Consider the following 18,026-nt stretch of genomic DNA (forward strand, 5'->3'; position numbering starts at 1 on the left):
GTCTCCCCTGATCCAGAGTTGTGGGCGACATTTTCGTAACGCCGTGATTTCCAAAACCTTGCCACTCCTCTTCCTTCATCCCTTTTCTTTCACTTTCAACCCTTCTGTCAGAATAAGGAGTAACTGGCTCCAAAAGCCTGCACATTCCTATAATTTTTATGTGTGTTTCCTCCTGCCACTGCTTAGTAAGTAGATTTTTTATCCATCTACTTATGTTAAAACCAGTATGGAGATGGACAGTTTTTATGTCATCATATTTATAACTATATACAGAACATCCTGGGAAACTGAACTGATTATTAGGTATGTGATTCTTGGCTAAAGCATCAGTCGAACAAAAAGAAGCACTTACTGCTGTTTGGTGATTCCCATATAGATTTTCTAAGGATTTTGATCGAAAAAAAGATTGAAATATATTTGGACCATACAGTTATTTGAGTTCAGTAATTAATTTTCTGACACCAGTGGATCAGTATTGTAGAGCCATAATAGCTAATGCCTTTGTAGACAAAGCTCAAAGCAAGCTAATATATGTGTAATCATCTGTTAATGGATTCCCATATCATGATGAACAGCATATTAGCTGTATCCTATTGTGATACAGTACAGACTCAATGCTATGGTAACAGGTTAGAATAATTAATGACCTAAATAAAAAATTTTAGTAATACATTGCAAGAGGTGGACTGGAATGAAATTTATAAGGAATAAAATGCGAAATTTAACATAATCATTGTAAGTTTGTTTCGCTATTTAAAAGTAATTTTCTCAGTGAACTACTTAGAAAATACATTGAAAATGCATATGAAAGTGGTGAATAACTAGTATTAATGAGAATCATTAAAAGCACCAGGACGTGTCAATAACTGTTGAAATGTTGTAAGTTGTAACAAAGTGGCCCAAAAACCTCGAGAAATACTACATGACATCTGGTGACCTGAGAAAATCTCCTAAGAATGGAAGTGTATATTATTTACTCTCCCTGCCAATGGCCAATATCGATCATGTCTTGGAGGTGCTACAGCTTGCCATTGACGGTCACCATCAGAGATGTGTGCAGCTCATCACGTGGGCCAAGCCATTTATGGCCTGTCATGTTGGCCAAGAGACATAGCAACGGGGCCAGGCGAGCAGCCTTGATTCAGTCTGGTACACTGTGTAGTGTGATATACTATTAATCACACCATTCTGCATATTGGATTTCAACCCTGCATTCTTCTTGAACTTTCTTGTTATCATTATTGGCACACATTTCGTGTTCTGCTCTCAAAGAACTTGACTTTGTTACAGATTATGCTCTTGTATTGAGAGCTGACAGAAGAGTGATGGTCTTTTGCACAGTGGGGGCAGCTGTTTCTGGAAAGCTGACTGCCACAGTCGGGGCAGCACTGGAGTTTCTTTGAATTGCTTGAAGCATGTCACAATGCTAAGCATGTCACAATAATGAGGAGGGAGGGCATTTTGGACCTGTCTGGTTAACATTACAAAAAAAATCATTTAACACTGACGGAGGAGCAGAAGGATTGATGTACTTAAGTCACTCATAAGACAATGGCAATCTGAGCACAGAACTCGGGTGAGACTTATAAGCTGAAAAAGAAGGTGATGAGTTGGAATCATCAGTTGAATGCTGCTTGTGGTGGTGACACACTATTTTTGATTCTTGAATTTCATTTGTGAAAGACTGCTGATGTCAAGGAGCAACCACAAAAGATTTACAGTTTTAAGCTCTTCACCAAAAGTAGGATTCGATGTGCTCAAAACGTTTGTTGTAACCTCCCTGTCATGGGTAAAGCGCAAAGTCATATGCTGTCCTCGTCGTCACTTTTCTGTTGGCTTCCGATAAAAATGCGTAATCCATAACAAAGCCAAGTTCTTTGAGAGTAGAACATGAAATGAAAGCCAATAATGAGAACAAGGAAGTCCAGGAAAAATGCAGGGTCAAAATCCAATAAGCAGAATGGCGTGATTGCTGGTAACTTGTGCAGTGGACTGTACTAGACTGAATTACAGCTGCTTGACTGGCGAGATACTCAGCCCATGTGACATGTTGCACACACCTCTGCTGGTGTTCAACTGCAAACTGTAACACCTCTGACCTGCAATCGATATCTACCATTGATAAGGGTATTAAACATTAATTCACTCACCTCACAAGACAGGGGACCAATCTTATGTAAATAACTATAGAAGAATTGCATACCCTTAATCATCTGCAAATGTTCTCTAAGTTCCTACTTAATAGGTTACAAAGAAGTTGGAGAACACCATGCAGGATTTCAAAACAGCAGGTATTACGTAGAATAATTTCTAATGCTTAAAATTATCCTTCAAATTCACAAAACCAAACAAACCATTATCATATTTGTTAACTTCAGACAAGTATATGTTTCATAGACACACAGACAGTGTTTATAATTCTCAAAGGATTTTATCAAACAAAGCGTAGCTGACCACATCCAGTGTTGAATTTAGTTATAGGAAAAGTGATTACAAACTGGAAAAATATATGTATATGTAATGGTATAATTATTGGCAGATGCCTGCAAAACTAAATTGACCTTCACTGCCTAGCATTTGCTGATGATGTACTTCAGTTCTTTCCAGTAATGGACAATAAGTGATTGAGTCTGTAGAGAAACTACATGAAATAGTGGCAAAAAGCAGGCTCCAAATTTGGTACGAGGAGTTGCAGTATATGCAAGGAGCCAAATAGGGCTCAGCAAACAACCTTTAATCAACAGATTGAGGAAATCTTCTTAGTGGAAAAATTCAAGTATTTAGCTGAGATTTTTTAACCGGCAGGGCCAAAACAGGAAGATAACAAAGAAAGAATTCCAAAACTGCAAATAGCATACAAACTCTGCTGGTGTGGTTTTGGGTGTTCAATCATGTTTTTAATTCAGTTCTTCTTCATGATATTTCAACCAACAACCAAGTCATTGTTTGCAGGTGCTCCAAGCTGCATTGTTATGTTAGTCTGTGCCTGGACTCCCATGAGATTGATTGGTGTCCAAGCAACAGCTATCCATCATCAGCACATCATGCAGAAGAATGGAACTGGCAACTCAGCTGAAGAACACCATACCATTAGTTAATCTCATAAAAAAAACTGGAGAGGTCAGCATACAAAATCTCTTCGAACAGCTATAATAAAAGCACCCTCTCCAAAAAAAGGAAATAAATGAGATTATAATGCAGTTATTAAAACAGAAACAGATCTGAGACTATGATAATTTTTGACTGATCATAAATAGGAAATATCTAAAAACAAGGAAGAATAATTCTGGGGAAAATTCTGGGATGCAAATGTGAAAATAGAATTTGGATGAAGAAGAAATCAAAGGAAGTCTATCAGATTACAGAAAAAATCATACATACAATCAGGAAATAGTGACAATTTTATGGTCACTGACTTGGAATGGGTAACAAGATTCTCACAAAGAACATTAGGATCTTAGCATAATTGATGAAGATACATTCTCATTGTCTTGCAGAAACACATGAAGATGTAAAGGAAATTGTCATGCACAAGATAGGACAAAATTTTGAGTCATTAACAACTACAGATTTTCTGAGAAGCCTCCTTGATGAGGTACAAGATAACCAGAAGAATGGCAGAAGAAACACAGCAGACAGATGGATAGATTTTGGGAGGAAAAGAAGTGCTATGTAAGTTGTAACATACTCTCCTAGCTGGATGAAATGAAATGTAGAAAGATCTGCTTTATTTGCGTAATATAAAAATTATTCACACTTATCAAGAAGTGTTATTAAAAAGTTTTGAAGATTCTGCATTATGCCAGAAATCAATAGTTTAGGTAAAAGAATGAAATTTATATGGAACATAGTAAAATAAGAGTAAAGTCAGCACACTACAAGACAGGATAACATCTATATTGATCAAAATTTTCTGGTTTTAAATGATAATTGACAGGTTGCAGAGTTTATTAATAACCACTTATTGAAATTAGTCTCAGTCGTGCAGTCATTTATTAAAATATGACCAGTTTCAGCCCGTAGTAGTAGGCTTTCTTCAGATGATGCACCATCTGACTGACACTGTGCTGGCCCTAGGTCATAAAACTGCTCATAATAATTTTAATAAATGACTATGCGACCGAGGCTGTTTTTTACAAATTTTACATAACTGACAGATCGCTGTTTCCCAATAATGTTGTCTAAAATTATAAGCCATTTATTAAATGTAGTAGAACCAATAAGGTTAAGGAGTTTATCAGAAAGTTCGAGACAGACAAGGGTTTCTCATAAAGTATTAATTATCACATTGGAAAAATCAAATGGTGGCCATAAAACTTTGTGAGTGTGTTATTCCTCCTTACATATTAATCTTTCAGTGTGATACATTAATACCAATAGTGGATGGCTTGGTGGAGACCTTGGTTGTAGAATCTGCATTTTGGCTGTTCAGGAAAACTTTCCACTTTGAAAATCACCGTCTTGTCATTCTGGAAAAGCCATCCATGCTACGGTTTCTTCATCTGAGGATAGTGGAAGAAGTCACTGGGAGCCATGTCTGGAAAATATGGAGATAGATACAAAATTTGGTAACCCATAGAAGTACCTGTGCAGAATGCCATGGAATGTAGACATTATTTATTTTCACTGTTGCAGTTTCAGCCTTAAGGCCATTATCGAGTGGTATACTGTAAAAGACTGTGCTTCAGCACATGTCAGACTTTGAAAATCATCTGTTATGTACATGTCATCATCATATCTGAGCCTTTTAACTGTAAAGGTTAAATGACATTAAACAAGTGTGAGGCTATGTACAGTATTAAACTGATACGAATTGCATAAACTATTACCAGTATTAACATCCTTAACACAAATCCCAGTAAACTACAGTAGCCTCCTAACAGAGCAGAGAGCCGGCCAGAGCGGTTCTAGGCGCTACAGTCGGGAACCGCGTGACCACTACGGTCGCAGGTTCGAATCCTGCCTCGGGCATGGATATGTGTGATGTCCTTAGGTTAGTTAGGTTTAAGTAGTTCTAAGTTCTAGGGGACTGATGACCTCAGAAGTTAAGTCCCATAGAGCTCAGAGCCATTTGAACAGAGCAGAGATCAGCAGCGTCTTATCTGTTGTACACAGTTCGTGTACATAATTTAGTTCAGTGGTATTCTAACTTACTTCTGAGTGGACTAACATTCACTAGCTTACTCTTAAGTTTTTTGTGTAAATTTTTGGGCATGTTTTTGCGTAAAGCAGCTTTATCGGGTAGCTTCCTGCTGCCAGAAGCACTGTGTCACATGACTCAGCTTAAATCTCCAGTTAATTCACAGCATATAGTTTAGATCAACACTTTAGAGCTCACATATTTATTTCCTGCCATCACTTTTGTGTTAGCAGAATTACTAGCAAAAAGTACCTGTTGATACATACAATTTTAATGGAGAAATTTATTTCTGCTTTAAGAGCTTGTGGTTCTTGCAATCTTAGGCTACAGTGAGAACTCTGCAGCGCAGATTTTAGTGTTTGTGTATTTATATTTTGTGTGCATTTGAACATCAGTAACACCATAGTCAGGTTTTTTGTTGTTGCTGTTGTTGTTGTTGTTGTTGTTGTTGTTGTTGTGGGTGGTCTGTTTGTGCATTCTCAGTTACTCCTGACTGCTTTGTTTGTACCATTTAGATTTACACACACACACACACACACACACACACACATACACACACACACACACACACACACACACACACACACACACACACAGTACCAATATGGATAAGGACTGTACTTTTGAGCAGACACAAGGCGAAATGGCTGCTTTCCATAAATAGCTGGAAGCTCCATTGTCCATGGTCAGCAGGCTTGTGGCTACAGCTCAAAGCTGCAGCTGCAGCGACAGCGACATAAGGGGACCAGTAATGAGACCTGTGCCTCCTTTGGTGCTGCTGGAATCTCATGGTGACCTGGTTGTCACTGTATTTTCTGATATACATCATCTCACTGACTGGTCTGTCTTCACTTAGGAGTGAGTGGTGGACAGTGGTGGGTTCATGTGTCACTGGGTGGAAGGCACAGCTGGCTCCTTACTCCTTAGCAACAGTGTTGATAATACAGAGTGTATCAAAAAGAATCATCTGATTTGGCATGTCTATATTTCTGAAACTAATAAACATATACAATGAATTTATTTTCTTGATGAACAGGAAACTCAAAAAAAATTTTTTTTCATACCTTTTCATACGTGTTCAGTGTTCTCCCCTTGAGATGCACAGCATATGTCAATGCGGTATTCAAATTATTACCAGACATGCAGTGAGCATGTCTTGAGTGACAACTTCTACAGCTGCTGTTATGTGATGTCTCAGTTCATTCATTGTTGTTGGTAATGGAGGCTCATAAACAGAGCCTTTTATAAACCCCCACAAGAAATAATCACATTCAGTCAGGCCTGGTGACCTTGGAGGCCAGTAATGTAAGGCGACCCATTGTTCAGTAATCCTTTGATTTAAAAATTCCCGCACTGCTGCTACCTAGCGGGAACCACTTAGAGCTCGAGAGTTTGCGCTTTCCAACAATACATTGTTCACGCACATATCTCAGATAACATAATAGTTATGACTTTTTAAATTGGATGATTCTTTTTAATACATTCTGTACTTATAAGGTAACATGGGATGCCTCTCCTGTTGGGCAAGTGGCTGATTTTCCTGCCCAATGCAGACATGTGCAGAAGGTTTGTATGCTAGTCATTGGGTGCTCCAGCCTTAGGTGGGAAACAGTAGGCAGGGCAGCAAAGTGGGAAAGAATGCCATTTTTCCACTTGGTATGTTTGTCGGAGGATCTTGTCTGAGACATGGAGGTGGCTCTGCTGGTGGCTATGGAGTGCGCTGGGTGCAACCGGCTGCAAATAGTGGTACATGTTGGCACAAATGATGCTTGCCAACGGGGTTCCTGTGGGCAGATGGCTTATTTGATGAAGGAAACTGGCATCACAAGCGGGGTGCAGGCTAAGTTCACTATTTGTGACAACGTGCCCAGGCTCGATCGTGATCCTCTAGTTTGGAGTAGAGTGGAAAGTCTAAACCAGAGGCTCAGATGATTCTGCAGTGGTATCAGTTGCAAATTTCTTGACCTCCACTATCGGGTGGAGAATTGTAGGGTTCTCCTAGAGGAATCCCCCTTGGGATTAGAGGCAAATTGCCTGCCAAAACCGAAGCTACATCAGCCATACTGTTAGCAGAGAATACTTGTCCCCACAGATCTTACGAGGGTGAGTCATATGAAAATCTTAAATATTTTTTTAAATTTTATTTATTGTGCGGAAGTGATACAAAGCTGTATCACTTTTCAACATAATCTCCCCCACGCTTAATGCAAGTCCTCCAGCACTTACAAAGTGAATAAATTCCTTTAGAAAAAAGTTCTTTTGGTAGTCCGCGCAACCACTCATGCACCACGTGTCATACTCTTCATCAGAACGGAACTTCTTTCCTCGCATTGTGTCTTTGAGTGGTCCAAACATATGGAAATCACTTGGGGCAAGGTCTGGTGAGAATGGTGGATGAGGAAGACACTCAAAATGCAGGTCTCTGATTGTTGCAACTGTTGGATGGGCAGTGTGGGGCCTCGCATTGTCATGTTGCAAAAGGACACCTGCTGACAGCAATCCATGTCACTTTGATTTGATTGCAGCCTGCAGATGATTTTTTAGGAGATCTGTGTATGATGCACTGGTGACAGTGGTCCCTCTAGCCATGTAATGCTCCAAAATGACGCCTTTTTTGTCCCAAAAGAGTGTCAGCATAACCTTCCGTGCTGATGGTTCTGTTCAAAACTTCTTTGGTTTTGGTAATGAGGAATGACGCCATTCCTTGCTCGCTCTCTTTATTTCCGGTTGATGGAAGTTAACCCAGGTTTCATCCCAGGTAACGATTCTTGCAAGGAAGCCATCGCCTTCTCGTTCAAAGCACTGAAGAAGTTCTTCACAAGCATCAACACGTCGTTCTGTCATTTCAGGAGTCAGCTGCCGTGGCATCCATCTTGCTGACACTCTGTGAAATTGGAGCACATCGTGCACAATGTGGTGTACTGACCCATGACTGATCTGTAATCATGCTGCAATGTCACTCAGTAGTTTTCCTTCACTATGGCTTCAACTGCTGCAATGTTCTGTAGAGTCACAACTCATTGTGCCTGACCTGGACAAGGAGCATCTTCCACTGAAGTTGCACCATTTGCGAACTTCCTACTCCATTTGTAGACTTGCTGCTGTGACAAACATGCATCACCATACTGAACCTTCATTCGTTGATGAATTTCTACATCTACATCTACATCCATACTCTGCAAGCCACCTGACGGTGTGTGACGGAGGGTACTTTGAGTACCTCTATTGGTTCTCCCTTCTATTCCAGTCTCGTATTCTTCATGGAAAGAAAGATTGTCGGTATGTCTCTGTGTGGGTCCCAATCTCTCTGATTTTATCCTCATGGTTTCTTCGAGAGATATATGTAGGAGGGAGCAATATACTGCTTGACTCCTCAGTGAAGGTATGTTCTCGAAACTTCAACAAAAGCCCGTACCGAGCTACTGAGCATCTCTCCTGCAGAGTCTTCCACTGGAGTTTATATATCATCTCCGTAACATTTTCGCGATTACTAAATGATCCTGTAACGAAGGGCGCTGCTCTCCGTTGGATCTTCTCTATCTCTTCTATCAAACCTATCTGGTACGGATCCCGCACTGGTGAACAGTATTCAAGCAGTGGGCGAACAAGTGTACTGTAACTTACTTCCTTTGTTTTCGGATTGCATTTCCTTAGGATTCTTCCAATGAATCTCAGTCTGGCATGTGCTTTACCGACAATCAACTTTATAATTTTTAAATCACACCTAATGCCTACTCCCAGATAATTTATGGAATGAACTGCTTCCAGCTGCTGACCTGCTATATTGTAGCTAAATGATAAAGGATCTTTCTTTCTATGTATTCGCAGCACATTACACTTGTCTACATTGAGATTCAATTGCCATGTCAATAGGTTTCACACCTTCACTACGCAAAAACCAAATAACAGAACGCTGTTCTTCCCTGGTACAAGTTGCAAGTGGGGCGGCCATCTTTATACTGATACTGCAATGGTATGTGTGCATCTGCACTATGCTGCTACCTACAGGCCATTCTGCATGCTGTTTGTAGCACACTTACCAACTTACAGTATAACGGCGCGAAATTTCGATTTGTTATTACAAATTTAAGGTTTTCATTTGACTCACCCTCGTATATAGAAAAGATTAGCATGATATTAGTAAACTGCAGGATAATCCAAGGAAAAGTCCCAGAATTAGTATTGCTTATTGAACATTATGTAAGGGTAAGAGAGGTAGGCTGTCTGGGTGTGGGCTGTGTTCTCTGTTGATGATGGGGGATGCGGATAGCAGCAGATGCGGGTCATGGTAAAGATACAATAACTCTTTATTAGTTCTTTACTAATTCACACGATTCAGACACTCTTCTGACTGTGCTCCATTCCCTGGCGTGGTCTGGAGTTCACTTGTAATATTGTGGAGTCATAGCTGCAGACATTGACATATGACAGGTGGTGTGAACACTCTGCTCGGGAGACAGAGCACTGTGATAGTGTCTCTGGTATTCAAGGCAAGCTGAGGTGGCAGGTCTTATCTAATGTGGAAGGTCGCTTCATTCCAATGGTGTGGTGATGACGGTGCCTGGAGTTGAAGTCTGGACCAATGGTGAGGAGCATGAGTGGGCCGATTCTGCGATGTTGCTTGCCTGGGATGGGCAGAGAGGCAGAAGTCGCTCCTTCGCAGACTGGTGGCAGGAGAATTCACAGTGAGGTTTCCCGGCTGACACACAGCAGGCCTGGGTGTGGCCCTGCTGTGCTCGAATGTGACGTACTCAGCTGGGCCAGTATTTAAATGCTGACTCCCCACACTGAATTTGCGGAAGGGCTTTGTTTGTAGGCCACGGTGAACCATCTGGAATAGGGCAATGACCGAGGTCTGGCATAATCACCAATGATGCGGAAGTCAGTCGAGGTGGTGTGGCTTCTCGAAGGCTAACCCAGGGCATTGACACCCGAGATGGTGTCAGGGAAGTCTTACTGCTGCTGAGGGGTGCTGATCAAGCAGGAGTGATGGGCGGCTGCAGCCGATTTCCGTGGCTTGTGGCCCGATTTCAGCGCTGGTGCAGTTCAGTGACAAGCATCTTCCGTCTGGCTGCGACCTTGTTGCAGTTCTGGCCTCTGACGTCTGCTCTAAGTTCTCCTATAGTTTTCTCTCATTAGAATAGCAACTAAATCCTGAGTTCAGACTGGAATATTTATAATAATGATAGATTAGTCACCAGTGGTGGTGGCATATTTATTGTAGTAAAGAATTCGGTAATATCTAGTGTGATTATGACGGATTCCGAATATGAATCAAAGGTCAGTCAGGAATGGTAATTGGATGCTTTTATAGACTGCCTAGGTCAGGAGCTGTAGTGGTAGAGAGCTTCAGAGAGAACTTACAGAATATCATTAATAACTTTTCTGATCATGCCATTGTAATCAGGGGGTGACTTCAACTTGGCAAATAAAGATTGGGAGAGTCATACTATCCAAACTAGTGCCAGAGACAGGGATTTGTGTGATGCTCTTCTGAATGTTTTGTCCAAAAATTACTTTGAGCAGATAATTAGAGAACCAACTTGAGACCTCCTAACAAGAAACAAGCATGAACTTATCGAATCACTTTATGTAGAGGAAGTTATCAGTAGTCATAAGGCTGTGACAGTAACTATGACAATGGGTATTGCAAGAAATGTGAAGAAGGTGGGGAAACCTTTTTGTATGGTGGGAGTGACAGGTTACAAATTTCAGAGTATGTGAGTAGTCAATGCCAAATATTCAGTGCTGAGGATGGAGATGTGGGGCACAAATGAAGGGGAAAAAAATCAAAAGCATCATTCAGTATGCATTGTTAAGTATGTTCCAACCAAGGTCTTAAGGAATGGGAAAGACCCACCATGGTTTAATAGCTGTGTTAGAAAACTGCTTTGTAAACAAAGAGAGCTCCATCACAGATTCAAGAGAAGTCAAAACGTAACTGACAAACAAAAGCAGAATGAAATGAAAATGAGTGTATGGAGAGCACTGAGAGAAGTGTTTGGTGACTTTTAAACTAAAATTTTTTTCTGCTGATCTGACTAAAAACCCTAAAAGATTTTGACCTTATGTAAAATCAGTAAGGGTTCGAAATCATCTACTCAATCACTCAGTGAACATACAGTCACCAGAACAGAAGTCCCTCCTTTCAATTTAATATGAATGTAGAAATGGCAGATATTGTGGTAACTGATTGCAGAACAGAAAAGCAACAACAATTGCTTAGTAGTGGAAAGGCATCAGGACCAGATGAGATACCTGTAAGATTCTACAAGGTTTGTGCAAAAAAACTTGCTCACCTTCTAGCAAGGAAGGGTACGTAGTGCCTGGAAAAAATGTGTAGATTATTTCTGTTTTGAAGAAGGGTCAGAGGACACATGTACTTCAATATAGGCCTATGTCATTCATGGCAGTCTGTGCTTGAATTATGGAACATTTATTATACTCAAGAAAGGTGACGTTTTTGGGGAACGAAAATATCCCCTGTAAAAGGCAACACATATTCTGCAAACAGAGATGTTGCTAAACAAATCTGCTTCTGTTCCTCCATGAGATCCATAGCACTGTGGAAAAAGGTGCTCTTTGACTTCAGAAAGGCATTTGACAATTGTCTAACACTTCTCTTTAGTGAAAATAATACAAGCTTACTGAGTATTGGACCAGATTTGCGACTGGATTCAATACTTCATTGCAGATAGAACTCAACACGTTGCTCTTAATGGAAGAAAACTGACAGATGTAAAGATGGTTTCTGTGGTACTCCAAGGAAGTGTGATAGGACCATTACTGTTTATAAAATATGAGAGCTATTCAAAAATTAAGGTGACTTTTCAAATTGTGCGGGCAATATATATATATCGAACATATGTCCACAGTTTCAAGTGTACAGCATACTTCATTTGTTTTTGACAGATAGAAAGGATAGATTTGTTTTAGTGTGTCTGGCGATTTTAGATTATTATAAAAATGGAGCAAAGAATTTGCATCAAATTTTGTGTGAAAAATGGAATCAAGTGCTTTAACACACTAGAAATGTTGACAGTGGTGTACGGTGAGTCTGCTGTAAGTTAAAAAAGTTTACAAGTGGTACAAGCTCCTCCAAGGTGGCCGAGAAGATGCCAATGACGAACCTCATTCTGGATGCCCTAGTACATCAACAACAGATGTTAACGTCAAAGCTGTAAAGAAAATTGTTTTGGAAAATCGTCAGATTACCATAAGAGAAGTTGCTGAGGATGTTGGCATAAAGGTCAGCTTGTGTTATGCAATTTTTTCAGATGTTTTGGGCATGAGACGTGTGAAGAACTGTCGCATGAGCATCACTCAGGAGCTCTTTAATGACATCAGTGGTGATCCTGATTTGCTCAAAAGGGTCATAACTGTGACATAACATGGGTTTTCGGTTATGACGTCGAAACCAAAGCCCAGTCGTCCCAATGGAAGCATCCTAGATAGCCAAGACTGAAAAAAGCATTCCAAGTTTGATCAAATGTCAAAGTTTTGCTCACTTTTTTTTTTTAAGTGCATTATGAATTGCTGCCTCAAGGTCATACTGTCAGTAAGGAGCATTACCTTGAAGTTATGCACCGTTTGCGAGAAGCATTATGCATAAAATGTCCGAAATTGTGGAAAAACAATTTATGACCTTTGCATCACGACAATGCACCTGCTCATTCATCTTTGCCTCTGAGAGATTTTTTGGCCTAAAACAACATGACAATCATGCCTAAGCCACCATATTCATCGAATTTGGCCCCCTGCGACTGTTTCCTTTTCCCAAAACTGAAGAGACTTATGAAAGGATGAAGATTTTCCATGATTGAGGAAATAAAAACTGCTTCACTCACTCAAGGCAGTACCAAAAAGTACTTACGAGAAGTGCTTCAAGGATTGGAAGATGCATTGGCACAAATGTATTGTATCTGAGGAGGATTACTTTGAAGCTGACAACATGAATATTGATGAATAAATAAATATTTTTTCATAACAATATAAAGTCACCTTACTTTTTGAACACACCTCGTATATAAATGATTTAGTAGAAAGCATCGGAAGCTCTTCAAGACTTTTCGCAGATGATGCATATGAATGCCAGAAAACAGTATCAAATTGCAGAATGACCTACAGAGGGCTGGTGATGGTGGCGGCTCTGGCAGTTGACACTGAACCTAAATAATTTTAGCATGTTGCACATACATATGAAAAGAAATCCACTATTGTACAACTACATCATTGATGACAAATTGCTGAAAACAGTACCTGCCATTAAATACCTAAGACTGACTATCTAGAGCAACCTTAAGCGTAATGACCCCATAAAACAAATAGCTGGAAAAGCAGCTGCTAAACTGAGATTCATTGGAAGAATCTGAAGGAAATGTAATTCATCCATGAAAGAAGTGGTTTGCAAGATACTTGTTCAGCAGATTCTTGAGTATTGTTCATCAGTCTGGGACCCTTATGCCAGGTAGTACTGATAGAAGAGAGAGATAAGATCCCATGAATAGTGACACGTTCCATCATGGTATCATTTAGTCATCACGAGGGCATTACAGAGATACTCAACAAACTCCTGTGGCAGATGCTATGAGAGAGGTGTGCTTCACAGAGAGGCTACTGTTGAAATTTCAAGAGAGTAATTTCCGGGAAGAGTTGGTCAACATATTATTTCCTCCCGAATACATCTGGCAAAAGATCATGATGAGAAAATTCGAGGCTTACCGACACATCATTCTTCTCGTTTGCAAGTGGAACAGGGAGGGATACCAGTTAGTGGTACCATACGTACCCTCCATCGCACCGTATCATGTGGCTTGTGGAGTATTGCTGTAGGTGAAGATGTACCAGTCACCTCATCAGGAGATTTCAGTAGTATGCTCCTGTGATGGTTTGACTCTTATAATCATGATTTGTTAACATTGCCTTTTCCGATGGTCACAAATTCACATTTCCACTGCTTGCTTTGATCCTTTCTCTTGGGGGTCATAGTGATGCAACCAGCACTCGTCCATAGTGATTAGGTGGCTAAAGAAGCCATCTGATAGCTTGACGCTGCTGCAACGTTTATGCTGCTGCCTCAATTCAGTGTGCCTTTAAAATGATTGTGAGCAGTCACAGAACCCAGCAGATGGTGACTTTTGTCATTCACAGTGTTGTGCAAGATGAAAATTGATCTGTGAATGATTTCCACCTCTTCCCCAATTGTTGATTGTTGTACACTGGTCTTTGAGCACCAGGACTTTCACATATCTCAGTTCTTCACAGTGAGATGATTTGCCACTTTTTATTTTGTCGTTCAAACTAGTTTGACCGTACAGGACTTGTCTGTGCCACATATGGTGGTGCTTTGTTGCTGTAGGGGTGATAATTTAGAGTCTATAGTTGCCTCTCACACACTGAAAAAGTGATGTCTATGACATTTAATGATCTAAAGCTTTTGGCAAAGATGTGCTCAGCATCTTTGTTAATTTAAGTAATGATATAAACTGCCTGACTGATGGAAAGTGTAAATCTGAAATTGTGCTAAGAACTTCCTTCAGACTGGCTGGCTGTTGCATGGAAGAATTGTTATTTTGAAACCTCTAGCTTATATCGTATAAAAGTATTACACATTTTCCTCTGTCATTACCTTAAATATGCTTTTTTGCTGTATGAAATCATTCTTAAATGGTTAGCATGCACCCATATTGAAATACAAATTAATTTAGTAACCTGTATATTGACTGATTCGTCCCTGTTCTTTGGTCATGACTTAAAAACAGCTTTGACTTTCAGAACCATTATCAGTTGTGGTGAACTGATTGAATAGCATTTCTACATTGATATAGTAGTTTGTGAAACACTGCACTGAAATGCCACAATTTTATTTTGACGATTTTTGTGTTAATCATTTTGTGTGATGTCTGCCGATGTGTGAGATGAGTGCAATTTTATTGAACAATTGTAGCAATTTTACTGTGTGATAACATGCTAGACTTAATTTGTCATCTGCGGCAAGCTTCATTTTCTTTTCGTGTATTAGTAAGCTTTGGCAGACAGGTATCGTGAGTCACACTCTTCCAACTAACCACTGGATCATCCTCAGCCAATGATGATATTGGATGTCTCAGTAAAGTGGCATGTGGTTATCCTACCACTCTGTAGACAGTTAATGTCAGCTTTTCCAAAATGATGCCGCTACTCATTCAAGTAGCTCCTCAATTGGCATCTGAAGGCTATGTTCACCTTGTTTCAGTGATCTCAAGGAGCAAACATCTTTGATATAACTGGGCCATGGACCAAATTTCTCTCTGTTGCTGTCAGAGAGTTACCACATTGCCAATATGATGAACCAGCTAGTGCATAGTGCCTGCCCCCTTTTTGTTTATCCTCACCCCCACCCCCTTACATGCACTCACACACTCTTACTTTTTATCTATTGTTGTTATAAACTTTGGATATGAACATTCCATTCCCACATTCTTATATTTTTGTTATTTTTCTATATAAATGATCAAGCCAATGTATTGTTCGTTCAGTATAGCTGTTTCTTTGACAAAGGTTATTTAAGAAGTGGTACATATTAACAGTGTTTTCACTTAATTAGTTGTGTAGAATATTATGGAAAGTCAGTTAACTCTCTCTGTCTCAATCTAGCTGTGGAAGCAACAATAATTAAATTACCCAAGTTTCCATTTCCAATTTTGTTTGATCACACTAATAGTTAATGGACACAAATGCCATATGTAGACATCTTATAACCATGTAACTCCTCCTTGGGCCAAAAATACGCTGATAATATATTGAGATGTTCTTCCTCATTTCAATGTGATCATGTATTAAATTAATATTTTCAGGTTGGTTTCTGCAGTATTTCGTCTTTGTGAAGTTGAGAGACAAGCTGCCTTTATAAAAGAGTTGATTGCTATAATGAGTCCTAACCTGGCCTGCAATATTATGTGGTTCATGAAGAGATGGGCTGCATGCTTTTTATTGCCAGAGGAACGATACTACTCTGAGGTAAATTTATTTTCTGATGATAATTGACAATTACGATACCTTTTAATTGTTGCTGATAACACACCCACATAAAATTTTGTAAGAAATTTTAGAAAGAATTGCTAAGGCACAGTATTAGTACATGCATGTTCACATGCCTCCACACCCTTTTTTTATGATTTCAGGCAAACACATGTATTTTTCTGTTTTCAACTGTGCCTCTTTACCTCTCATTTTTTCTCACCCCCAAACCCAAAAGACAATTAATGGATTATTAATTAGAAAAAGAAAATCAAAGCTCAGGAGATGACTGCAAGAATGGAAGTCACTTGTGAACTTTAATGATTGATTTATGTGTCTAACATGCTAACCAAAGAGGAAATCCTGTAGTGTTCATAAAAATTACAGATGAAAAGAAAGATTGTATTTTTAATGTATTTTAATGTATTGGAATGATTTAAAATGTATTTAGATTATGCATGCGTAGCCACATTTGTGTGTTTTGAATTATGATATCTGGGAGTCAGTTAGAAACAAGAGCAATTAATATGCTTGTGATGAGCTGTAATGTGTCAGATAGAAGTTACTCTGCCCCATTGATGTCAAAGATCATTATGTGGATAAACCGCAGAGATTTAAAAAAATCTACTATTGTGCACAAAAATGTAATATCACAGTGTGAAGTTCCCAGTTGTTGAATGATTAAGACTATCATTACTGTAAATCAGTCATTGCGATATTCATTAGTGACTTGTTGTGTCATTAACTGTTGGTATAAGTTTTGTACACATTAAAGTTGATTCACAGAAAACAGACTACAACAAACAAACCTGTCCGTCTTTGTAGATGATGAAGGTGGTGGTGATGATGTCACATTAAGCACAGCATTCCTGAAAAGTTCTCTGTACTAAAACATAACTACAGAGTGTTAAAATGACTTAATGACTGCTTAAATTATAAGTTATTGCAACCACATTATCGACAAAGATTATAGCACCGTGTGGAAAGCGTGGTAAGAAAGGGAGGAGGGATGTAATGGTTGAAGTTCTTCTTATTCTCGTAAAATGTGCTGTTATTAATTAAACAGATTGTATTTTTGTCATTAAGTAGCTAACAATGACATCAATTTCTCCACTACACACAGGATGGCTCACATTAATGTTTAAAAACCCCCAAAGTGTAGATGACGCTGAGACAAGTAATTTAATCTAAGACATACAGGGCTGAAAATGTTTGGAAATCCCCAAACGTGGATGGCAAATGTTGAACATGTGATGTCACCAGATGACATACCTTGCTGCACATGCAGCGATGGAGCCTGCCAGTCTGTCACATCTGATTGTCCCAACCCAAGTCAAATATTCATGTCGGTGTTGCTCCAGAATTTTGTGCGCGACTGAAGTGCATGGGGTTCAGGATTCGAGTCTTGCATCTGGCAGGAAGTTTTTTCTGCTTTTCATTGTGTTAGATAGTTATGTGTGTACAGAGAGGTGAGATTTATTATTTTATTTATTTAGTTATGTGTTTACAGAGAGGTAAGATTTATTATTTTATTTACCAATATCGCACTCTTTTTTAGACAATGCCAAAGTACAGTACAACAAAAACCTACCATATTGCATCACAAGTAAACAAGTAAAACAAGTATAAGCTTCTGAATTGCATCGCTACCAATAAATGACCGATGTGTTCATTACTAAATAAAGTCTGTAAACAAAAAAAGAAGGGACAAAAGCAGAGAAACACAAAATAACAGCTTTTGTTTCATCGCAGTGAACTTTTATGTTTACAACAGATCCCACTTACAAAAGGTATTCAAAAACAGAGTAGCTTATCAGAGCGATGTGTAGCACTGCCCCCTACTGGCAAGGGTAGGATTGTCAAGTCCAGTCGCTGCACATGCAGTGAG

The 18,026-nt window shown here is 39.4% G+C and overlaps 1 protein-coding gene across 2 annotated transcripts in view; it reads left to right on the forward strand.

Moving 5' to 3' along the window:
* Nucleotides 1-18,026, forward strand: part of LOC126184797 (exportin-4-like) — a 234,772-nt gene that overhangs the window by 117,520 nt on the left and 99,226 nt on the right. For both annotated transcript variants that reach the window (XM_049927380.1, XM_049927381.1), the window contains one exon: nt 15,976-16,138. In XM_049927380.1, the coding sequence (XP_049783337.1) occupies nt 15,976-16,138 (163 nt within the window). The remainder of the gene's footprint in view (nt 1-15,975; nt 16,139-18,026) is intronic.

The sequence above is a fragment of the Schistocerca cancellata genome, chromosome 4, assembly GCF_023864275.1.
Source record: "Schistocerca cancellata isolate TAMUIC-IGC-003103 chromosome 4, iqSchCanc2.1, whole genome shotgun sequence".
In the NCBI taxonomy this organism is placed as follows: Eukaryota; Metazoa; Arthropoda; class Insecta; order Orthoptera; family Acrididae; genus Schistocerca; species Schistocerca cancellata.